Here is a 25,545-nt window from a genome sequence, read left to right as displayed (position 1 = left end):
TCCTAAAACACACAAGTATGTGGATTGGGAGAAGGTGCTTATACTTTTATTTTCAAAGCTAGTAGTCTGTTAATTTTTAGCTAATTTTTATTTGTTGGTTTCTTAGAACTGTGCATTTCTCTGTGATTTATTTCTGTTAACTTAGTTTTTTTAATCTTCTTCATTTTAATGTGTGCCTGTTTGCCCATAAAGGGATATTACTCTATGAGCCCTTGTGATGACGGATATGTAAGTGTCTATATCTTTATATCCTTTAACGTTGCCTGCTCAATCTGCCACACTCTGTATTTCTCTTCATTTCACAATGTGTAACAATTTTCTGTGCATTTTAACTTGTCATGGCATTAACTGTATGGTTTATGAAGAGCCAAAAAATGTGCAAGGCTTGGAATTTCTGCATGGAGAATGGAACAGAAGATCTGAGTAACCTTATGGCTTTGTAATACATGTAACACAGCATGTCAACATAAGAGCAGCTTTGTCCACAACTCTGTTACATGAATGAGTTCCTTATAGCATGCAGAAAGCAATTTTCTTCCACATGAACATCAGTGTATATAGTGTACAATGTCTGAAGTGTGCCAACACCAACTGATCTCACAACACCTTTGACAAAGCAAGTAACTATTATTAAGACAATACAGCAAATTGAGTTGTACTCTTAAGAGGTGCATCATATTTTACGTATTTTTATTTTTAATTTCTAAAGTGAAGCGCACTTTCTCTGGTAAAGATTATAAAATTCTTTCATGCAATTAAAATGGAACCTCTTTCACTGAAAACTGAAAAAGCAAAACAGTGTTCTGCGAACTGCCTGTGACTTCTGTAACCCAGATGGAAGTTTGTATTCTGGCAGTATTACAAGTACACCATAAGTATCTAATTTTGCCCATAGTCAGTGCATTCTTTGCAAAGAGAGGAAATGAGTTTACTTCTAACTAACTTGGTATGTAATCAATTTATAGAAGTGATTGACACCAATTCTGAAAAATGTCAGTCAGTATTCTGCTTTAAAATAATCCATATTTTTGTTTTGATCACTTTGGGTAAAACAAGATTTCACCCTTTGAGAAAACCTACTTTTTTTCCAAATGTATTCATCACCTGGAATTACAGTAACCCCTGTGGGCACTCAACTTCCTGCTTAACATTTTGTTTTGAGAAATAGTCATGGCATTATTGAATGCAGCGGACTATTCCTTATGTTCTGTGCTTCTTTTTACCTTGATAAAGAGAATACAATCCACATTAACCTGTGTTAAAAGATCACCAGTGTCAATCGATCTGTTCCTGTTGATGATGTGAATGATCATAAGGGATACCTCTTGCTTGATGTTTAACATTTTCTTCCCTCATAATGGTCTATTTTGAGATTGAGAAAAGTTGATTACAAATGAGCAATTATGAATTAAATGTCCTTTGCTAATGAAAAGTTTTGCCCTTATACAAGTAACTTCATACAATTGTAGATTGTAGTAACTTTAAATGCAGAGTTCTTCATAAAATTTTTTAAAGCTATCTGATGCTAATTCTGAGATATTTCTTGAATACACAGATAGCTTCCAGCTTCCCCTCACTGTTTATATAATTTTATACTTTTTTTCTGACATTATGTCTTGTCGTTACATTATCACATAGTATTATAGTGTGACTTTTATGTATGCTTGAGATGTCTTAGAACCTGTTTTGTATGGTAAGTGGGAAGTTTTCATAACAGCATATCTCTAGTATAAGTAAGACAAAAAATAATTAAAAACATTCACAGATCATCTTACGAAATGAATTTGCATAGCCCCAGTAGACCTGCCAGGTTACACAAGCTCAGAATCTAATCCATCATAGGCTGCATGTAGCAGTGTTGTTGTAATTAGCATGTAACAAATAAGCTCAACATAAATTTGTGAGTGCTAATGATATATACGAATTTGCTCAGACTTTTGTTTTACTCCTCACAGTATTCATTACGTAACTTTGGTTATTCTGAACCTGCACTGATTTTACACTGAATTCTTATAGTACTTTTTCAGAGTACATTTTCTTATAGTACAGAGTGGTAACTGATGACAGAATCTGGCTTTCAGCTTTAGCCTTTAGCGTATTATGAATATATACATCAAATAGCAAAGTCGCATTGGTTTGAATACGGGGCTACAGTATTTGATAAAATCAATTGTGGTTTTGGCTTGCACTTGAAATACATCTGTTTTCTTTTATAATTTTTTCCCCCTTTGAACTTCTTTGTTTCATTCCATGCTGTTTGCATTCATGCCTCACTTCGTTCAAAAATGAAGGGCTGCCATCTGTGGCTAATCTGCATTGTGACAGAATTACTTGACTTAATATGGCACCTGGTTTGGCTTTGGCAAGAACCAACACAAATATAAGTCATACCCCATGATCCTACCAGAATGATCTATGCTTGGGCTGTTGTTTCCTTGTGTTTGTTTCTTTTCATTTCCTTAGGACACCTAGTTTTTGCATGTGTTTCAACTATGACAAATTATTCTGTCTCAAGATAGGTTTTGCACGAAAAGTATTTTGTTCAAGATTAAGTCTGTGAATGCTGAGAGTCATGTATTGCAAATGAGTCATGTACGCCCCATGTTCTTCATACTCTTTCACTCACTGGCAATTTAAGGAATACTGGTACTCAAAAGTTGAATTAATGTTTAACCTGTTCCAGGAAAGGTAAGATTGGGAAAGGGGCTTGGGAGAAAATACTGAGGAATTAAGTGCTTTTTAATCTAAGAAAACTGATTATGAAGAGGAACTCTGTAACCTTGGCTGATTGAGGCGTCATCTGGTGGTTGACAGGATGAGTGTGTAATGAGGTTATCTGTCAGCAGTGCCTTTCACTCTGTCTGCCTTTCAGTCTGTGGCCTTGGATTCATCACCTGGAGATGAAGATGTTTCTGCTAACCTGCTGATGTTTCTACTACTAACCTTACAAGAATATTAAGAATTTACTTTCCATAGAGTGCTTTGAGGGCTTTGAGTGCGCAGTGCTGATGGGTTTACTTTCCAATTATTTAAAAGCAGCTGTTACAAATAAGTCCCAACTTTCCAGCATCCACATGCACACTCTATCAAAACCACAGTACAGTTGGAGTTTTTTTCATTATTGCCACAGAAATGACAAGATATCAGACTTCAGTGTTTACATTTGAGAACGAATACCAGGAAACTGAAGAGCAGATCTGTGAGGATCAAAAAAACAAAAGGCTGTTATGGGCTCTGTCCTACCTACTTCCAGACTTCAGTACTAACCTTTCCCTCAGTTAAATGTATTCCTTTGTTCCTAAAAATAATTTTTAAAGGCTTCATATTTTTAGACATATCTACAACATAGAAGTCCATTTTTAAAAGCATATGTAAAAGTTCTGCAAAGACATTTTTGCAAAGAGTTTTGTTATTCATTCGGTGGTAGGGCAGGTTTTTGTTCCTGAGACCCTCTCGCTTTTGCTTCACACAGTAGCGATGTGTTGGGAGGGGTGAAGGCTGATTCAGCTGGCACCCCCACCAGAAGTAATGCATGTGGAAGCTTGGCTTTGGATCTGTTGTGTACAAGATCATGGTGAAGATGATGACTTTGTTCCACTGGCTAGATTATATATCTTAAATGAGGCAAGCATGCTGATGTAAGTCAGCCCAAGAGCCGATCTGTTGGGCTGTATTTGAGGTGTGGTTTTCCTTTTGTTAAAGCTAACGTGCAAATCAAGAACTAGAGCTTAATACAGCTTTTTGGGATTAGGTTGCGTAAAGATATTTAACTTGGTAAATATCCTGAGATTGGGACATTTCAGATCCCTAGCAAAGAGGAGAAATGTAAACAAACAAATACTACCTAGTGATATGCAAAAGGAAGTGCTGAGGCCCAAGTGTATTTGCTTTGGTGGGCGAAGAGAAATTATTTTTTTTTGGTGGACAAGAGAAATCTCTTCCTGTAACGTGGTTGTATGATTTCTGTTTATCAGTGGTGCTGACCATAGTCCAGTTCTGACATAAAGTGCATAAAGGACAAACTAGCCCTGGAAAACTTTTCCTGTTTCTCTTTTGCCTCATTGAACCTGATGTAATATGAACTGTATCCTTTTTACTTTTCCAGAAACACCAAAAGCCTCAGAGAGCTTTCTTCTTCCTGTGCAGGTTCTAGACTGATAAACTTTGGTCTGATCAGAAAAGTGAGTGCTGGACAGGAAAGTTCTCCATCCCAGTGGCGCTGCCCTCAGACCTCCAGTGCAGGGCCTGCCTCACTGCCTGGTGCCTTTTTGGCATGGGCAGACTGCAGAGCCGAAGCGTACTAAATGCTTTGCTGTGCTCCATCTACTGGCTCAAAAAGTAATTTGGGAATTCATAGGACTTTGTGCTGCTTGATCTAATTGATTTTTAAAAACCTGAATGTCTTTCCAGTTGGAAGTTTCTGTAATTTGAAGCTTATAAAAGCTTGCAAAATCTTACACTTGCCAAAAAATGTTATAGGTGTGGAAGGAGGGTGCACGTGTCTTTACCAGTTATATATTCTTTGGTTAGGTTTTGGTTGGAGCACATGTTTTTGTTTCTAAGGCAGCAAAACAGTGCTGGGTAAAAAACTTTGCTGAGAAGCAGAAAGCTTTTATATCAGTCTCTTTACTTTTAGTGGCCTGCTGTATTTCTTTTCTCAATACTGTTCTTTGTCTCATCTTCTCATCTTCAAGGGCTCTGTCATTTATTTTGCTTTAATGTACTATTTTTCCCCATTTCCTTTAATGGAGAAGAGTGCTGAGGAAGGCAACAAAAACTGTTTGTGATTTCATTGCACACTGAAGTACAAGATGATAGGTTTTGACTGGGAAAACAGTTTTGTTTAAACAGAAGTTAACTACTTATATTTATAAAAAAATGCTAAGGAAAATACAAGTAAATGAAAATAAAACAGTTTAGGTAATCTGATACTTTGGAATACTTTTGTATTGTGTAAAATAAAGTATGATTTGAGAACTCCTTTCAAGACAGGTTAATTTTGAAGTGTATGACCTGTTAATTGTCTATTGTGTACAAGTCATTCATTGACTTAAAAATAATATAAAATGCTTTCCAATGCGTGTATAAGCTTATTTTCCATGTAAGAGAGCAGTTCCTTGTATTACGAAGGATACCCATGAGGTAGCATGTTCAAGAATATGTCAGCTAGTGTAATTCAATATTCTCTATGGTATTTCATGCTTTTTGTCTCCTAAATACCGCAGTTTTAAATCTGACAATAGACATCGATTATATAGCTCCCAATGAAAGAGGCTAGGTTAGAAGAAAAGACCGGTTTTAAAGTCATAAGTGGTAATGAGAGATTTTTTAGAAAGTGAGTAGGGAGATCAACACAAAGAGATGACACTGAATATTCTGTGAATATGGCATGTAGTTGACATCAGAATGGATGATATGAAGCAGTCCTATGCCAGAATCGCTGCTTCTTGGCTCACCTACAATTAGCTCTAGCAAAAAATGTTTGCTGAAGCAGACAGCTTTTATGTGGAACTTTTATATAGCGGTGATGTTTTTAAGTTTTAACTTGTTCAGCAATGGTGCCTGCATATGCTTTGTGTCACACTGCATCAAAGGAAATATCCAGGCTTAAACTGAATTTATTCTAGGCAGAACCACTGAGAAATGGCATACTATAATAAATGGTCTTTTCTTTACATATTAATAGTTATATATAGGGGTATATATTAGTAGCAACAGGCACTCTGATAACATTAGTGTTCTATGTTAGCAGCAAAATTTTTGAAGTCAATAAATGCGTTTAGCAAGTTCTTCATCTTCTTCAGTGGGCTTCAGATGGTAGTTTCTACTCACTTTTTTTCCTTTTACTTGTCTTCTTTTTTAAATGCTTCAAGTGTAGGTCATTTTTGGAATATGATGGTAAAGATAACATAGCCAGATCATAACAGAAGAGGTTTTTACCTGTGGAACACTTTTAAGGGAAGAGAAAGATAAACACTGAAGTCCTCTTTCTTTAGCTGTGTTTCTATTTTGCAACATAGGTTTTATAGGAAAAGAACTGCAGAACCCCAGTGAAAGAATTCACTGTGGACTTCATTGGTAACACTGTTGGTGTGAAGTTTGGACTAATCTGTTGTGATTTCTATTTTTCTTTTTTTTTCTGATCCAGGCTTCCACAATGTTAAGAGCGTCTTTAGCCTCTGTGTAAGTATTTATTGCTGAGCTTCATTTATATCTGTAGAGAAGAGGAGGAGATGTTTGTAAACTGATGCGTACTGTCAGTTGTCTGCAAATGGGAATCATCCTTTGTGTGCTTCCTCTGATCTCAGTGAACATTGTATGCAAATATGGTGTGATCTCTATTCTTCTGTTGAGCAGGTTCAGTAACATCCTAATTTCTGGAGGATGTTGCTAATTGGGTAAATCTGCCACTCCACACCTGTGAGTTGGTTGCTGTATTTTCTTCACTGTTTCCGCACAGTACAGTCCTGTTATTGTAACTGGTTTGCTTCTCACAAATCCAGGAAAAGGGGGAATCAGTAACGTAGATTTTTAGGTGCTTCAAGTTTAATTTTTTTGTGACTGACTTAATAAATTTTGGCTTATAAGATTGAATAGAGATGGTGTATCTGAGGTGAAAGTTTTATTTAATTTTTAAGACACTGATTTGATCCTTCTCTTGTTTACAAGATACTAAATGGAGCAATTATATGTATAACGTAAAATTTGTTTTGAAAAGTAGGATAGGAAGATAAGAGTAAAAAACATTTAATGGAATATATTTAAATATTAAAGCATTGACTGGAAATAATTTTGTTGAGGGAACCTTCTATTGCGTTATTAAAACTCAAAATAGCAAGATAGTACTGGTTCACGGAAAGTGGTCCTATATTAAGCCTTATGTTAAGCCAGGATAGTCCAGCCTGTAAAAATTCATTCAGCCTACCACCTTTACCTTGGAGAAGTCATTTCTGTGTGGATGAGGGTTTAGAGGTGAAGTTGGAGCTGCAGCTTGTTACTGTGTCTGTTTATAACTGTGTGCTAAAAGCCACAAGCTGCTGCTCTTGTTTGCCCTTGTCCACACAAGGCAAAAAAGGGGATTGCTGGACTGTTTGTGCCACTAAAAAGCTGAGATCATCACCTGGCTAGCTGTCAGTTTAGTGTCTGCAAGTTGTGATGGTCAACGAGCTGCATGAATGGCGAACAAATAAGCGCAAGTTTACAAAGTCTGTTGTTCTGACATGGTAATGGTAATAAAAGTAACAAAGGTGTAAAAATGTGGAAGCTCTTTTCCTGAAGCAGGCTTCCTGTTTTGGCTCTTCTCGCCTCAGTAACATCAGCTGCACTGAATAAGGAGGGAGATTTTTGATGAATGTCTTTCCCGTTTGCATTGTAGGAAGTTGCAGGATGTGCCATTGTTGCCCTCTTTGGATTATGAGAAGCTGAAGAAGGATTTGATTGCAGGGAATGATCGTCTCAAGGCCTTCTTACTGCAGGCTCTGCGCTGGGTAAGAGAGAGTGCCTCAGCAGAAATAAATACGTCCTTTCTGGAGAGATCCAGAACTAAAATCTGTTTTGCGAGCATTATAGACAAGTTCTCTCTTTGTCAGTGAAGCTTGCTAAGGCTCTTGAGATGATGAAGAAAGCCCAGGCAGTAGATACCTATTTGTAGCAATGTCCCCCTCATCTGAGGGAAGCCAGATAGGAATTCCTGGGATCTTCACTGGAAGTAACTTCTGGTATGTTTTCAAAGAAATTGCTGTTGTTGTTCTAGGCAGTACCTTTTTCCATGTATTGCCCTGTTTTAGATTATATAAATATTGCTGTATCCAGGAAATACCTGGCTCTAATCACCAGTTTTCCTTTATAATCAAGGTATTCTACGAGACCCTACCTTTTGGTTGACTCAGATCATGTAATATTTCAGGAGAATTAAAGGTGACAACAGGAAGTTACATTTTCCTGCTGAAAAGGAAGCTGGTGTGTTCACAGTGACAGACGTGAAAGATGATAATAGTGGAATTCTGATCAAGCTTCAATGTCCATTTTCACATTAAAAAAACATCCGCTGGGGCTGACCAGTGGTTCTTCTAACGCAGTACTCTGTCTCGGATGTAGTAAAGCACCACATCTGTAGCTACTAGAGGGGCTTTTAAACTTTATGGGAAGTAATGCTGTATCCTTCCTGTATGGAAGTGGTAAGTGATGACAGCTCCCAAGCAGCAGTTTTGTAATGGATCGCTGAGCTGAGGTCAGGCCAGTTCATCTCTTTCCCTTAGATCACTGAGGTTGAATTCCTTCTCCCTGTGAGAAGAGATTTCTCATCTATTTAAAATCTTTAGTGGTCATCAATTCACATTTATTTGACTGGTTTATTTATATCGTTATTTATTTTAGCGCTTGACAACATCATATCCTGGAGAACAGAGAGACACTGTGCTGCAAGCCTACATCAGTAATGACCTCCTAGACTGCCACAGCAACTGTCAGGTCAGCTGGAAAGGTTTTTCTTCCAACATCGATGTGATATCGCTCATTTGATTCTATAAAGTTCTGATCAGAAAATTTTATCGCTCTTTGGAAGCGGGGGGAAAGTAGTAGTGCCAAAACCATGTAATACGTTTAACTTCTGCATCCCAGTCTTTACATGTTGATGGGTAAAGCTTTGCATTACAAGGGCTCTCACTGTAAATACAGTTCTTGTAGACAAGTGGAAGTTTGTCACCTCTCCTGGTGCTTAATGCCTGTGAGTTGAGCAGAAGCTGAGTCCCTTGCTTAGGAGTTCGCTCTTGCTTACCAGATGCTATGTCTCTTTTTGAGTGATAATGTACTCCTAGATAATACTCAATCCATTTCACTGATCTAGGATAAGAACTAAATTAGGACTTCAGTCTCAGTATCTCTATGGAATATCTGATTTCCATGAATTTGGAAAGGATTGTTACCTTTCTTTGGAAAGGGGATTTGCTGGTGCGTTGATTTTGAAAGGTTAAGTCACTGATAATCCAATGCTATTGCTAACAAAAGTGCAACCTTTTTAGTTTGTAATAGCGAATTTTGTGCATAGTTGAGTTCCCCCGTTGTTTGAAGCAGTGGACTGACTTGTTATGTTATGGCTCCCATTGTCATTGCAACAGTAACTTGTATCACTAGGAAAGTTAAAGGATTATTAAATCAATGGTCTGGTTTTCTCCCTGTAAATTTCTGTAAGAGGGAAGTAATGCCTGAATAAAATTTATAAGTAATGTATAAGTAATGCCTGAAGTAAAACACATTAGAAATAGTTTGCAATGCGGTGTTCTTGGTAAGTTACTGAGCTGCTTTCTCACAGTCTTAGTTGTCAAACAGAAGCATTCCTATTCAGGTAACATTACTGCATTTAAGTTCATCAACAAAACTAAGACTTTTTTTATCGCTGACTAAATATTAATTTTAGATACCAGTTTTAACTGATAACTGTATTAGTTCGTTGTAATTCACACCCTACATTGTGGAGCTTAATGGTGTTTTAACAAATTGAACCAAGGAGCTGTAATGTGCTTATTTGTTAATTTTTCCATTTCTCCCTCATACCCCTGCCAATAAAAATGAAACTGGAGATTTAAAATCATATTGACATTATTTAAGATATCAATATGCATTCAAATTTTGTTTGCTGTGGAAAATTTAATGAAGCTTTTAAAACATTATAGAAGACTAACTTTGTTTTTTCCTCCTCTGGTGAGTGTTATTAATGTTTGCTTTCTTTTGCAGAAAACTGTCCTCATATTACTACATTCTAAGAGTGAGGTAGTCAGACAGTATATGGCAAGGCTCATCAATGCTTTTGCTTCAATGGCAGAAGGTAAACGATTCATGGATAAAAAAGATAACATTTTCATATAATGCTGGCTTATAGGCACTTCACAATTGCATGTCACTGCATATGGAAATTTAGAGCTTTATTTGCACCCTTTTTCTATAGGGACTCACTGTCTTCTGCTACATGCATTCGAAATAGGTTCTCGGTGTCTGGAAAGTCTTCATTTTGACACTGCATATTCAACATTTTTGACTTTTGATGATCTGTAGTTTATGTGGGAGCTTACCAAGATGCAGCCTTTAATACTCTTCAGTCTCTTCATGACAGCTAAAAAAAAAAAAAGGGAAGAAAAGTCCCTGTTAATTAATGGTCCTGTAGGCAGACCGGCTACTGGGCTGTGCAACGGTAGTGAGTACAGCTGCTTTTGTATCTTCCTGGTCCTCACCTGAATAAACCTTTGTGCATCACTGCTAACTGGTTGCATATATGTGCAGCTTTGTATCTGTGCCTGTCCCAAATTACCCCTTGGTTTGGTGCTACTAGAGGAGCTAATTATTGCTAGGAATTGAAAACCCATTTAAGGTTAATAGCAGTGGGGCACCTAACTTTCCCAAGCTCTTTGCACATGTCTCTCCTTTTCTTAGAGTGTACAAAACTGTGATAGATCAGAAAGCATGTACTGAAAGAAGAACAGTGGATTCTGTGTGGTACTGACTTGGCAAGTGTGGGCCTCTAATGCCCCAAGTGGCTGGATTGAATGCAACTGTTCTGCTAGACAACTCATTTGTACAGGTTCATTTGGGTCTTGGCACAAGATTGTGGCTTGTCAAGAAGAAATTGAGGTCAATCCTCCTTACTTTTCCAAGGAGAGGGAGCTTTTCTGTCATAAGCTGATATCTCATCATCTGTTCTTTCATCACTTTTTGCACCAGGTCGTGTCTACCTTTCTCAGAACCCAACGTTGCTGCAAATGCTGGAGGAGAGACTGAAAGCTGAAGACAAGGATTCCCTTACATGGGAGAATGTTCTGGGGGCTTTGCAGAAATTCAGCCTCAGGTGATGAAAGTGCAGCACACAGTGGTGACAGCAGGACAGGAAGTACAGGCTAGTTAGGCTCTGTTCAGGGAGGAAAGAAGAGTGCTTGATTTTCCCCTAACAATCATCAGAACCTCTGATGACTGATGAAAGCAGTGTCATTTATTATGGAGGAGAACTCAGTTTTACTGACTGAATTAACCTGACTACCTACCAACTGTCAAGGCTCAAGTAAATGTACATCTCCTGCCATAGCCTTGTATGTTTTATACGTATTCCTTAACTGAACAAAGTAAAAACCTTAATGTAGAAAGTTCTGAAGATCCTACATAGAAAATAGTTGCATTACATTCCAAAGCGTAAGGTTTTCATTACCCTTTCTGCAAACATTTTTCAGGGATTTCATCCTTATCCTGTTGATCCTCTTTCCTGGAGCTGTCTATGCATGGGCTGTCTTGTTTCTTATATTAGCAATCTGATTCAAATACCCACCACAAAAGAAATATCATGCAAAAGCAGTAAAGGGTGTGATGTTGCTGTCATTTATCAAACAAATATGATCTAGGAACTCTGTTTTCACAGTACTCAGGAGGAATATTCAGCCCTGAATAATTAACTGAATGGAAGGAGGTAGATGGATGTATTTACTCTTGTTATTTTCATTCATGTTTCTTCTAAATTAAGACCGCAAGTGTTGGGGGTTGTGGTTTTTGTTTGTGAGGGCTTGTTGAAGAGTGAGGGCTGCTTTTGGATTTGCCTCATTTAGAACTTGTCTGGATGAAGCACATGTAAATGTGCTTTGGGTAAAATTCTGTACTGCTTCCTGACATGATACCTTATACATATTTGAGATGAAAGAGAATAAATCTTCATAGCCTACTGCTTGAAATCCTAAACTAGTCTTAGAGGAAAGGATTTTTCTATTATAGCAGTTATAAGTAGTACAAATTAGTTTGAATTTTGGGGCATAGGCACTAAACTACTGAAAATTTGAAAGTGTTTTACTTTCTAAAATATAACAGTTTATCTTATAGAAAGTTAATTGCAGATACTTGACATGAGGGACTTCTTTTAAAAAACGTGTGATTGGATGCTCCCCTGTTTTGCTCAGTCCAAGCCACAGACCTGCTGCAAGATCCAGGACTGAGAAAGCATCCGAGCTTTCAGGAGTAATCCAAATCCCAAGTACTAAGACCAGGAAAATAGCTGCTTTGATCTTTTTAATTTAGACTTAACTGCCTATTGAAAATAATGTGATTAAAAATTATGTTCTGCAGTAAAGACTTTTCTACCACTATATACTACTTTTTTGTATTGTAAAGCAAGGAATTTCTGTTGTAGGAGATCATGGTTGACCACCTGGCACTTTATTTAGTATACTTTTCAAGGGCAACTACAGGTTGAATTAAAAGAATACGTGATTGAAGAATCTCTAGAGAAAAGAGCAATTAGATTTAGGCAAAAAATCCCATCTGTCAAATCAACAGTACAAAAGTGCTATGGCTACCTATGGCAGAAGTAGTAACGAATTTGTTTTATGGGTCTGTTGTGTGTAGCTGGGTTTTCTTACCAATTTTAAGACAATTGAAAATGCATTTTAAGGTGGAGTTAAGAGCCTTAAAAAACAGTGAAGAAACTTACAAACAAAACCCAAAACAAAACAACAAAACACAACCCACCCAGAAAAACTACTCCTCTAACCCTATAGGAATATGCATCTTCCATTTCTTCAGGCTTTGTTAATTCCTTAGTTTAATTGATTGTGCCAAAATGGGTGGTTTGGGGTTTTTTATTGGCAGGCTAGTGTGTAGCAGGTAGATGAAGTATGGTTTTAATGTGCTTATATTGGCTATAAATGTATTTGAAAGCTCTTTATGTTGTGGTCTGATTTTTGTGGGCTTTTTGTTTTTCAATCTTAGGCGTGCACTGCAGTCGACAATGATCAAAGATGGGCTCATTTACTGGCTGGTTGATATTCTAACAGATACAGATTGCCTGTCTGATTACACACTGGAGTATTCTGTTGCCTTGCTCATGAATCTCTGTCTGCGGCGTGCAGGTGTCTTGCATTTTGAATTACAACCTTATTCCAAGAAATGGATAGGGAAGACTGTGAATCTTTTTTTTCTGATATACCTGAATTCTTTCAAGTGACTATAATTAGCAGGGACTCATATGACCAGAGACATTTGAGTGTTACAATCAGTGCTTTTGAGCAGATCTCTTTCCCAAGAATCCCAAACTATGAAGAGTTAGCTTCACCAAAATCTAAAGAATTAAGAAAGCAGTTAATCAACTGAACCCTCTAAGATTTTATTCTTTTTTTCATATCCATATGTGAGGACTGGCATTCTTGCATTCCAGGCCACTTTTCAAAGGACCCTTTATACCTGAGCAAGAGATTTGTTCGTATAAAAGAAAGTCAGAACTGAGTTGAGTAATGGCAAGGAGCTTAATCTTCACCTCGTGGAGTGAAACGCTTGCATGCTTCACTTCTACTATGTAGAGAGTCTGCCCAAGAAAATAAGGTCCTGTCTATGACCAAGAGACTTAAAAGGGGCTTAAAGTATGTTTCCCTTTAAAAAGGAAAGTAAGGTAAGGGTGAAAAATCAACTGCTTGCCATAAGCAAAATAATGCCTTCTTAAAATCCCTTTGTGTTACGTCCTGTCCCAGATTACAGCTGTATAAATCCAGAGTAACTCCACTGATTTCAGCTCAGTTACGCTGAGCAGTATTTGGCAGGAACAAGGAGTAATAGTGCTGTATTGTAAATTATATTTAGTACTGGTTTTAAGGACTAAGAATCTTGCTCTGTTCTGATGTATTTTTTCAAGCATATTTAGGTTTTCTACTTTTGCAGGGAAGAAAATGTGTGCGAGGATCGCAAACCATGTGCTCAAAGTTCTCTCTGATCTCCTCGGCCACGAGAATCATGAGGTATTTGTACAGCAAACTTTGGGTTAATGAAAAGGTAGAAAGAAAAATTAAAGATTAAAAAAAGCAACAAAGTAAGAATTTCAAAAAAGTAAATTGGCTTTGTTTCCGTATTAGACCCTCATTTAATTAAGCAGCGTGACATTTTCCTAAAATTCACAATTATGTAAATTTTACTCAATTGGGCACTGGTCTTTCTAGACATAGTTATGTCTTTAACATATGTTGACAGCTAAGAATGAAACTCTTTTAGTTGCATAGTTATAATGCAATCCATGTGCTGCCTAATTGCAGTTTCTGATGCTGTTGAGATGTCATCTCACACCAAATCATCTCAAACTTAACTAGTTCATGAGATGAACAGTGTGTGGTGCAAACACATTATGCAAAACCTCAGGTGCAAAGAAGAAAATTTGCTTGTAGTTTTAAGGAATATTATAAGAAAGCAGTACAGTTGTGACAATCAAGCCCCAGTATCTTTTTATCTGCCACTTCATTTAACCTGCCACTTAACCATTTTGTGGTTCGTTTCTTGTCTGTCTCCAGACAAACTTGCATCTTAGATGCTAAATTAAACTACATCAGAGGAAAATGTAAAAACTATTAGTTATTTCTACCTAATACTTTTCAGCACATCACTGGTTTCCACTGTGTGCTGTACAAAGTGTTGCTTCAGCTGTCTCTGCAGAGGATGACTTCTTTAAACTTGCAGTGAAATTCAAGGCGGAAGAAAATACAGGCAAATCGGGGAGAGGCAGAATTTTTACTAGGGTAGGGTGATTCGTGATGATTGCACAAGGTGTTAGGTGACTTCTAGTAAAAATGAAATATAAACTCTGGTTTCTTACGTTTACATACAATGATTGTATCATCAAGGGGGGGTGTTTATAATTTAAACTGAAAATAGAGAAGAAATTTCAATGAAGTGTTTAGTCCACATTTTATGAATTCATTAGAAGATGTAGATCGGTTCTTTACTAGCACTATTTTGGTTAAGATGAAACTTGGTATACTTTATTGGACTCTTTCACTAGCTTTGTTTTTATGAATGATGAAAGTTTAATACAATAAATAGTAATACAAAATAACATCCTGGTCCCTAGACTGGAGTACTTAGAAAATGCTATCATATTGTTGAAGTCTGTGCTCTAGAATGACCTTGAAATTTCCCTGAGGATGCATTCTTACAACCTAGTTTGCACCAGTGCAGCTGACAGAAGTTTTGTTATCAAAGTTGAAGGTAGAAGGCCGTGCTGTTGGGTGCCAGAAGAGCTTTCTGAGAAGCTGTGGAATCCTTGTGCAAATCCCAGTCCCTTATCTTTCCTTGCTTCCCTGGCTCCCAGCCTAGCTCATTGTTCATTTTTCCAAGGGTATAGACATATAACTTGCCAATACAAAGGGTCACGTAAGTGCTGATAAAACCTGTTGGGCAGAGGTTGCTTTCAGTAGTCATAATACAGAGCCTTAATGCTTGGCTGGTTTTTTGCCTCTGCTGAGGAGAGTAACAGGCAGCAGAGTGAGAGGATGTTTGAAGCTGCTACAGCTTTTATCATCCTGCCTAAAGCTAAAACGCTTAAAGCCTGTCTTGAGTTTATGCTGACGCAGTCTTGTCCCTGTTCTTTGTCCTCGTTTTTGTACTGCCAGTAGTGTTTGTCAGAAACTAACCTTTTTCTGCTTCTCTCTTTCTTCTTCTTCTTCTTCTTCTTCTTTTTTTTTTTTTTTTTAGGGCTCAGTCACTTTGCAAGTATGCATCTTCAAAAGGGGTGAGGGGGAAGTTGGCAAGCAGCAGTACTGATTTAGATCAACCATATCACAGTATATTTGCATCCTAAAACTTCACTGCTTCCCGAGTGGGAATTTTTGCAAGTGCAGGCTAGCCTGATTAAACTCTCTGAAAATAGTTGTTCTGCACCTTCACCCTTAAATTTGGGTTATAGTCAGCTGGAGTGAATGTAAGAGTGTTTCTTATGTGGTATGATTATTTCTTCCTCTTAGATACAACCATACGTGAACGGAGCACTGTACAGCATTCTTGACATCCCTTCTATCCGAGAAGAAGCTAGAGCAATGGTAATAAAGTACTGCTTTGCATAGCACAAAGGTTAATGCATATGCCAAAGATGGCATGCACACAGGTTGAGGGGTTGTGAGGTAGGAGCCATGGCGTTCTGAGAAGGGAATCCACAAGACGCCCCCCACCTTTTGATATTCAGGCAGGTGTGAATGCATGTCTCAACCACTTTTGCCATATTTGGCCTTTTCCCAGAAGTGGAGCCCCAGCAGTGTGAAGGATTCTGTCTAAATTGTAGATTAAATGTGTTATTTTAGAACAGTTGTCAATCTAGCATTTTGTAAACTGGATGTGGCCCGTGAGATGCTTTAATCTGACCTGCTACTTCTTCCCCTTATTTAACTCATTCTGCACAGTTAATAGCCCCTAAGAGGATGAGTTCCTCTTGCTGCCTTTGTTTCTGCCTGGTACAGACATAGTTAGCTGGGGAAGGCAGCAAGAGGTAGGTTTTAGCAGAACTAGGAATTGATATCCTGTGAAAGGAGACATAATTGTTATCAGATGTTTTACCGCACAGAGAGTTGGAAGTCATCTTAAATGGTTAAAGACACAACATCAAGCCCATAAGGGGCCACAAAGAGAGAAACTGGGTTTAGGAGAAGGTCAGAGTTGGTCCTGCTTTTTGCTTTCCTTCTGTGAACCTTGCACCGTTGTCTCTGTGAATGCAAATTTGCCTTTTCTGTGTCCTACTGTGGGCTGAGTTCATCAGGCAGAAGCAGCAGATCTATGGTAAAAATTTGCCGTTCATTTTGAATACTTCTGTATTTAAACCTAGAAGCCTCTAGACAGCATATATCCATCTTTATCATATGGATAAAATAGAGTGCTTAGAGCTGGGCACGGTGGTTTGTTTCACACCGCCTCTGTTTTTCCTTACCAAAAAAATAACATTTTAGCTAACAAAACTCTGTCACTTTGGTCACATGAAATACTGATATAGCAATGTTTTCCACTACATCCAGGGAATGGAAGAAATTCTGCGCTGCTTTATCAAGGAAAGAAACGCAGAGATGATCCGGCAGATTGAATTTATTATCAAGCAGCTCAATTCAGGTCAGAAGAACAGATGCAGCTATCTGAGCTGTAAATCTTTCACAAAAGCCGTAAGAAAGCTCATGTTTTAACTTGGCATTGAGCCTCTCAACAAATAACAATAGTGTGATGGTCTGAGAGGGGGTGAATAGTGAATGTCAGGATTTGAATGTCAGATTTATTTTAAAATTTCATTTGGTGTTACCATTATAAAGAAGAAATAAAAGGCTGAGTAGGTCTCAGTTCCAAAGTTTTGGGATTGTAAATAGAATGACCTTGACTGGTTTCCTTCATGCCAGTAGCCTCATAGTAATGAGAGACTGCTGTCAACTGCAAAAATAAACAGATGATACAATTTGTGAAGTAGGATTTAGGGACTAGGTCTGTCTCTGCTCCTCTCTTGCTCTGTTGAGGAGTGTAGCTTTGTTATCTGAAATGGCTTATCTTGAATAGGGGGCAGAGACCATCCTTTCTGGAGAGTATGTTGACGGGTCCCAGGAGTTGTAGATGCTGTGTTAATACCGACAAGTATGAGGAGGTGGAATACTTACTGTGGCTGAAGGGAGGGCTGGAGAAAGAGAAAGCAAATAATGAAAAGGAGGTGAATTCTGATTATTTTTTTCTGTACAGTAAAAATACAAGTTTGACTGCTTGCTTTGGCTTTTGGAAAGAGCAGAAGACAGCATTTTCTTATGGTTCTGGCTTGTAAAAAGAACAAATAAAGTATTTAAGTCCTATTGCCACTATGCAGTAGCTGTTAACCAAGGTTATAGAATTGCTCCTCTTCTACCTGTGGATGGTATTTTCTAAATGTTTTGCCTGATCGGTGGGTAAAAGTTGACCATACAGACTTCCAGCATAAGCCTGACTGCTTTTTTTCTAAGGAAATTAGTTACAATAAACATTCTATGTATAAAAGAGTATAATCTTGAAGTGTTTATAGGGAGAAGTAGAGTCTTTTATTAAAAATTAGTTGAAAAATAGACAAACTTGCAAGTGAACAAACTTAGTTCAAGTCTTGTCAGTGAATACAGAGAGACATCATAGTGGAATTTATGAGAAAAGAACTATTCCAGAGTGTTTCTGTTTCTGCCATTTTCCCAAATATGAATTGATTTCAGTGACTTCTAGAATGCTTTATGGGAACAAATAATTCCAATAGGTGTCTTGAACAATGGGATGTCTGTGTGACAAGCAAGCTAAATCTTACTTTTCAAAAGAGGGGCAATAACTAGATATTCTGTTAACTTGTACAATACTCCATTCTTTCTAGAAGAGCCATTAAATGATAGTATTATATCTGACGATGAAGAGGAAGAGGAGGATGTGGACGTAAGTATAAAGGCCTTCTGGCACCTTTTGGAAAAATCCTTAACCTTCTAGACAGAAAGTACTTGTGTCAATAAACCAGACTTTGTTTTTTGGCAGGTTTTGGTTTTGGTTTTTACTTTTATTTAATTATTCTTGCATTAACAAGAAAATTGGATCTGTTTCAATTACCTTTTCTTCATTTGAAGTCCTACTCTTTTATTCTGGCAAGTCACCACCTCTGTGATAACTAAGGGATTATGGCTTGAAATAAGTAAAGAGATTAGGAGATTCTGCAACAGTAGAAATCTTGCTTTCAAGCAGACCCATTTCAGCAATTAAAAATAAAGGAAGCAAATTAACGCATATATTACTAGAATAGTTTATAAACAGGTTGTCACTTTTTCTTAAGGTATTTTCTGTTCAGGGTGTGACTTCTTTTGCTGTTTAGAAACTTTGAAACATATTTAATACATTGTATGTAATGAAGGAAAACAGTAATTACAAATTAAAAAGAAAGAAAAGAGAGAAAGTAAGCATGAGAAACTATATCATAGTAAATATAAACTTGTTAGCTGTGTATTTACAGCTCTGCTAATAAATGCATTTTATACCAATACTTCAGCATCTTTTAAGAAGCTGTCTTCATAGAGTAATGGGATCCCAGGTGTAGACAGCACAGTATATTCGGTCACCTAAATTAACAAGCAAAGCAAGGTGTAAATTACGTGAGGGAAATGTTCAACCCAGTCTACACTGGTCATGTTGTCATTGCTACGCCACCATAAGTGCATGCAAAGGGTTTGAAAATACACTTTGTAGGGAATAACATGGGAGTTTTATCTGAAAAATCTACCACATAGCGTTTTTCTTTTATTGAGAAGTCTTTTGTGAGAAATTTAAAAGAACAGCTACAGTAGATGTCTTTGGAACAGTGTTTGAACATACTTAAGTGGATGTGTATGTACACCTACATTTATGTAATGTATTTTTCCTGAAGAAGTCAGTGACTTGGAGAGCTAATGATCTCTGCAAAATGTTCAACGTTCTTGTATTAGAAATATTACTGGAGAACATATTTACCAAAACCCAAGATTTTAGACAAAACATAAGTTTTGGTCCTGAACCAACAAAGAATAAGACACAAAACTTACCAAGTCAGTTGCATCCATGATCTACTAGGTTGTTGCACATTAATGCTAGTGAACAGTGATAACCAAGCTACAGTCTAAAACTTGCCTTGTTACTGCAGGGTGACTTAATGCATTTTCAAGTGCTCATTGAGCCTTTTATGTTTTGAAAGCAGAGAAAAATGTAAATATCCCAGTTGTAACAGGTGTAGTGCTCGCTCAGCTGCTGTCGGGTGCAGCATTTGCAGGATCCACCCTTTGCCTGGCAGCATCCAGGGTAGTTTTGCACCAGTTGCATTATTTAGCTTGTTTCTGTGTTGTGGCACAATAGGTGGTGAACATGTGAACTAATTACCCTTGTGACTGCCTAAATTTAGGGCTATGTGGAAACTAAGTTTAGAGCTACAAGGAAGTTTAATTTAACAATTGGCTCTCCCCCTTTTGTTGCAAGGGAGTAAACTGTTTTTTTTCTAATAGGATTAAGATTATTGTAATTGTTTCACCTCCTGCAGCCCTGAAGTGAGTTTTCAGTAATCTTTCCACTGCTCCCATCTGAAATCAACGCTTTGGTGTGCAAGATATGCTTTCTGCGTTATATTATAATATCATTATAATAATCATTATAACTTCCCTTTATTATGCTGCTTAACACCCTTAAACTGGTGTTCCAAGGGTTTGGGTGTCCTAGGTGTATCGTGAGAATCCAAGGTGGTGATACTTTCGCTTGAACTCTAGAATACTTTTTTGAAGGATACTGTGTTCTGTTGGGAAAGCACAGAGATAAGGAGCTCCTTCGTGAAAGGTGTGGCATTGAATTGCATGATAGTGTTGAGCACTTCTGTTACTTTACCTGCTCTTGGGAATGAAAGGAAGGTGAATTCTCCTATTCAGTCATACCCCCTAGACAAGTTGTTGCTGCTCACAATCCCAGCCAAGGCTTTAGGTCAAATAATTTTGAAAGGCATTTTTACCACTGAACCATCATGTGGTTAAAACAGACTTCTGTCGCTTCTTCCGTGAATCAAAAATAACTAGTGTTTTGAAACGGAGAAGTGTCCAATTTGTTTTTCGTTAGCTTTGCCGTTGCATTAAAAAGACAAAGTCTCATTAAGCCAATTGTAAAACTCTTTCTAGTGTAACATTAATTGTGGCATGTTCTAAATCTTTATTGCTGGTGGCAACTATAATTCTGTCCTGCTTCAAGGATGCCTGGTTTCTTAGTCTCTTGGTTTAGAATAGTTTGCAAACAGCATGGCAGCAAAATGCTACACGAAATGCATGATGTTATGTTGTTAAATAAGCAAAGATCTGTTGACTCACTGCCTCAGTGCTTGGAGCCCTCTTGTATTTTGGAAATGCAGTGAGTTATTGTTCTTTGGGGTTCTGTGATAACATCTGATGTTGTGATCTGGCAACAAAGTTTTGGAAAACTTTATCAGAATCTTGCCTTTATGTAACTTTTAAACTACTACGAACTGAATGTATTTCAGAATATGTTCATATATTGCCAATTTAGTGGCATGCATTCAGGCTGCTTACTGATATTATAGTGTTGCTGATCCACTCAATACCAGTATTTATACCTGCACAACTTAAGAAACAACAAAATTACTCTTATACAGACTTAGTTTGCAGGTTTTGCCTCAGCTTTTACTGTTTCGAAAAGTTTGTGTGCAAAGGTTCCCATGCTGTTACTATTACCTTTCATGTTTTTTTGCTTTTATCTGCATTTAATTTAGAGTTGTTGAATTCTCTCTTGGCTTTGAGCAGATCTTATGGTAATGACTTTCTCCTAAACACCACTGCCAAGATGTAGTTGAGCCTGCTGGAGGGTAGTTCTGAGACTTCTAAGGGCATCATACACTCAGAAGTTTTGTAATGTGTGACAGTGGAGCATATAAACTGAATAAAAATGTCTGTGTGCATACTGTTGTTCAGAAATAAATGGACTTTCAGGTGTACCTGAGCTTTTAATTGACTAGTGTAGAGTTCAGGATGCCCTGGCTTCTGCAGTACTTATCCACCTTTATGTTAGCCATCTGGGGTGTGTTGACAGCCACAGTTACAGTGCATATTTTCTGGTGCTTAATATTCTCTTGACTGTTCTGTTAAATACTAACTTAATTTATCTTCAGTATTTGATCTTTACATCTGCTTTTTATTTGACTTGGACCATCTTTAAAAGCTGCTTATAAAAGTAAATACATGATATCGTCACTCTAATTCAAAAGTTTAGTTACAAATTGGAGCTATGTTAGATAACTGTATGGTGACGATTTATCAGACGCCCTCTGATGCCCTGCCACTCAGCACCTGGAATAAAATCAGTAAACTGCAGTGTGAAAATACACTTCAGCTAGAGAGTACATCAAAACAAAGACAGCTTAATCACAGACCTAATTGCAGGACTTCAAGCCATTACATTAAAGGACTTAGCTGCCAATGTCTGCTGCAGCCTTAGAGTAACAGGTGAACAGGGCACCAGTTGTGTTATTTCAGTGATGGAGTGACAGTACATCTGTCAAAGCTCTTTTTCTGTACAAGGAGGCAGAGGAGGAACTCGTTCAGGCTCAGTTACCTGGTATGTTAAATAATGTCGGAGAGCGAGGTTGGCAGGGAGAGGTACTTCCCAGAAACGATAAGCTGGCATCCTCTGTCCAGCAAAACGTGTCAGCCAGAATAATGGAAGAGGTGGAACCTGGGGAAAGCAAGGCGATCTGTGAGAAGTTAAATACATCATGCATGCAGAGGGCTGGATGAAAGATCAGGGTGATGTTCTGACTGTAACATGTAAGAGAGACAGAGCAGGCAGTCTTCTGTAAAGCATCCTTGAAGAAAACTGTTAGCTCTTGATGCTGCATTAATGTACCATATTAAAAAATATATATCCACCAGACTATTTATAAAGCATATCTGCAAATATTTTTTTTTTTCAAAGTACAGTATATTGTGGCATTTGGAGTGTGGGGTTTTTGCTTTGATATAGGTGATTGTTGCTTAGCCTACTAGTGTTTATCTGTGTGTTTTCCATTATCTGGGTTATTTTTCACACCTACCCAGCTTCCCAGGTAGTTAGGAGTTGATTGTAACTTACCTTGCTTTGGAGAGAAAGGCAAATTGAATATCGTCCTGAGATCCTACACAGCCTTATCTCCTATGGCTAGGCATCTAGAGAATGCATCTTTAGGAGGAGGAAGAGGATTAACAATTTGGTATCTTCAAAGCACTTACAGAAAAACTAGGGCTTTTATTAAATCCCCATATGTGAACAAATACATTATGGAAAAGTTTTCCTCTAAACCTTAGAACACTGTGGCTTATTGGTAGTATTGCTGTAGCTGCTTCAGTTAGATTTCACACAGAAGCATCTAATGTCTCTTAAGTTTAACTACAGCATCAGAAGCACTGGCACAAGGCTGTCAGATGTGACTTGGGACCTGTGGGAGGCTTGCACCCTTTCAGAGCCACAGTGGAACACCAGGCGGGATATTTCAAAGTAGCATTGGATGGTACTGTGGGCTACTGAACTGAGCCCTTTGTGTCCGTACTTTTTATCTCTGCTTGACACCTGTGAATGAGGAGGTGATGAGCAATGAGAATAACTACATCAAAACAAAAAATTGGGGTTTTTTAAAGCTATTTGGTACAGGGTCGTTGAACTTGAAAAAAGGCAAGCCTGTAGAGCTCTGGGGAAGCCAACACCTACTTGGTCTGAGCGATGGTAGCCTTGTTATTTGCACAAGACAAAGACTGGAATCAGTCAACCATTTCCATTGTAGGAAATACCTTCCCTGTACACACTTCCATTGTTGTTTTTTTTTCCTCATGCTGTTTTTGTAGAGTACTGTCCAAGCGTCCATATTATCAGCTAATCTTTGTGGTAGAAAGTATTTCTTACTTTGGATATTTAAAACTATTTGAGTCTAAATCTCACTAAAGTGGAAATGGTTTTTATTTTCTTTGTGCTCCAGGGCTCATCAAAGTTTCGTGGCTGTTGTTTTTAATTGAGTTTATGCCAGGCTGTCCGCATTGCTGTTACAATATACCTTACTGGAATGATTCATTTATGTCACAACCTGTTTCAAAAGCAAAGCATATTTTCTTCATCTGGGGTGGGTCATATTTAGGGTATCTTATGCAGCACAGAAGAGACAAACAAAAATACAATCTTGTTTTTGAATTACTACTTTTGGTTTGCTGGAGGCGTCCCTCAAATTTTAAAATTTCCTGGCTTGTACATCTGTAGAAGCTGTAGAACTTCTATGAAAGATGAATCACTCATACAAGAAACAGGCACAGGAGAGTGATTTCTTGGTACTTTTCACTTGAGAAGTTGATTACATTTGGTTTTTGTGGAATAAAGTCAACAGAGGATTGTTGCCGTCTTGTAAGATATTTGTATCCTAAAGTACTGGTTCCAAGAATTTTGTACCAGCCCCATATTGTCAGCTTTAAAGCTTCCTTGCAAACCCGAGTAGCTGCTGCTACCACTTCACACTGCTCTAAAACCAGCTACTGTCAGACACCCATGGTCTCACCGTTCAGGAACCACTGCCTGAGGAGGGCTTTTGAATGCCCAGCAATAAGGATTTTTGTCTTGAGTGATTAAAAATCATGCCTCTGTTTCTTGGAAATGAATAATAAAATGTTAGGAGGAGGTCCCTGCTGGGGAATAAACAGCAATAAATCACTTCAGTGTTTTTGTCAAGATAGAGGGACATACCCCGAAGTGCTGAATATGCGTATGGGCATTTTCGGTCTCATGGAATGCTACCATTATGTTCAGGAAAGACTATGAACTGTATTAAGATGTGCTTACTTTATTTTTACCGCTGGTTGTTATAATCTAACTTAAATTTATGCTTTTATTAGTGTCAGATGATACTGAAACGTAATAAGATCCAGGCAGGTTTTGTAACAAGTTTCTTACCATCATCTTTGCTTGAATGTTAACTTTCTTGTGCCCTTTTTTTTTTTTTTTTTTTTTTTTTTAAGAATTTACTTACCATAAGTTTTAATTGGTTTTTTTTCTTTAAGGCAGGGGTAGCCTTTTTTCTCAACCTCCAGTGAGGCTGAGAAATGCCATCAGGTTGGTCTTTTTCAGTCTGTACTGTATGACTAGATTGACTTGGACAGATCTGCAAAAATTAAAACTCCAAACTTCATACCAGCTGCTTGTTAAGGATGGAGCATTGCATCTCTCCAGACTAGCGTGCCATGTTCTACAGAGATACTAATGACTGAGATTTTTCCTGAACTTTTATTAGGTCAAACAAGAAATACTTATTTGGGATTGGAAATTTAAAGAACAACTTTTGAAATGCATGCTGTATTTTTTTGGTGTAGCATTTGTGGAAAAAAGGGGTGGGTTGTTGGGTTTTTTCCTCAGGATTCTTTAGTTTCTGGTTATATCAAAAGGTTAGTTGAATTTGTCTTCAGATGTCTGCATTTTTGGAGGAAAATGCTTGTACATTACCATTTATGTGTGCAGTACTGACAGTCACTTATATGGACAGTGTGTGTCATCCAAGTGACTGCTGAAAAGAACTAAATTTGAAATTAAAACTTTTTGGAGCCTGGGCTCAAATAACTTGCATGTTGCTGTTGCAGGACCATGACATCATGGAGGCTGATCTGAATAGAGGTGAGGTTTTGCAGCCTCAACTGGGAGAGCTTGCAGGAGAGAAGCTGCTAACAACTGAATACTTGGGAGTGAGTACCACTCATTAGGATCTTGAAATAAATTGATTTGCTGGATTAAGTGTCTAACTTCAGTAGCTAATTACTTTCTAAAATCTTTTCTTCAGTTTGTTGCTTGAAGAGCTGGGTTCTACCCACAAAATGCTGTGACTCTTTCACAGTCTATTTTATTAGCTGCTGTTCAGAGGAAATAAAATAAGCTTGAGAAAGGTAGCTACCCTGTCCTAGATGGTGGTCAGGCTGTGGCTTAATAATAAGCTAAAGGTAGCCTTAGGGTTCTAGTGCTATGTTAGTGCCTGTGGGCACACAAAGCAAAGTGCTGAGCAAGTTAATACTGGAACACTCTGCTGGTCTGAACTTATTGGGGGGGGGGGGGGGGGGGGGGAAGTTGAAAAGTTAACTGCTCCTGCAGGTGTTATGCCAGATCAAGTACTGTATATCTTACCTCTAGCAACAAAACCCCATCAGGTAAAAAAGCGTAAAATTTGCATGAATGCCGTTTAGTGTGCTGTGACTAATTCAAGATAAATGCCTTCTGGATCCTGGAGTCCAT

General features: G+C 37.9%; 1 protein-coding gene across 8 annotated transcripts in view; it reads left to right on the top strand.

Annotated features, from left to right (window-relative positions):
• The window catches only part of ARMC9 (armadillo repeat containing 9), a 67,586-nt gene that overhangs the window by 24,612 nt on the left and 17,429 nt on the right, over positions 1-25,545 (top strand). For 4 of the 8 annotated variants that reach the window (XM_056358708.1, XM_056358706.1, XM_056358711.1 and 1 more), the window contains 11 exons: positions 6,149-6,183; positions 7,376-7,487; positions 8,377-8,469; positions 9,733-9,823; positions 10,714-10,837; positions 12,736-12,875; positions 13,678-13,754; positions 15,747-15,821; positions 16,785-16,875; positions 18,128-18,186; positions 24,903-25,004. In XM_056358708.1, the coding sequence (XP_056214683.1) occupies positions 6,149-6,183; positions 7,376-7,487; positions 8,377-8,469; positions 9,733-9,823; positions 10,714-10,837; positions 12,736-12,875; positions 13,678-13,754; positions 15,747-15,821; positions 16,785-16,875; positions 18,128-18,186; positions 24,903-25,004 (999 nt within the window). Of the gene's footprint in view, positions 1-192; positions 229-6,148; positions 6,184-7,375; positions 7,488-8,376; positions 8,470-9,732; positions 9,824-10,713; positions 10,838-12,735; positions 12,876-13,677; positions 13,755-15,746; positions 15,822-16,784; positions 16,876-18,127; positions 18,187-24,902; positions 25,005-25,545 lie in introns of all 8 variants that reach the window. The other 4 variants (XM_056358705.1, XM_056358703.1, XM_056358704.1 and 1 more) reach the window with 2 other exon arrangements.

This window comes from Falco biarmicus, chromosome 13 (assembly GCF_023638135.1).
Source record: "Falco biarmicus isolate bFalBia1 chromosome 13, bFalBia1.pri, whole genome shotgun sequence".
Lineage (NCBI taxonomy): Eukaryota > Metazoa > Chordata > Aves > Falconiformes > Falconidae > Falco > Falco biarmicus.
The sequence above is the reverse complement of the archived record's forward strand: the minus strand, read 5'-3'. Positions and strand labels throughout refer to the sequence as shown.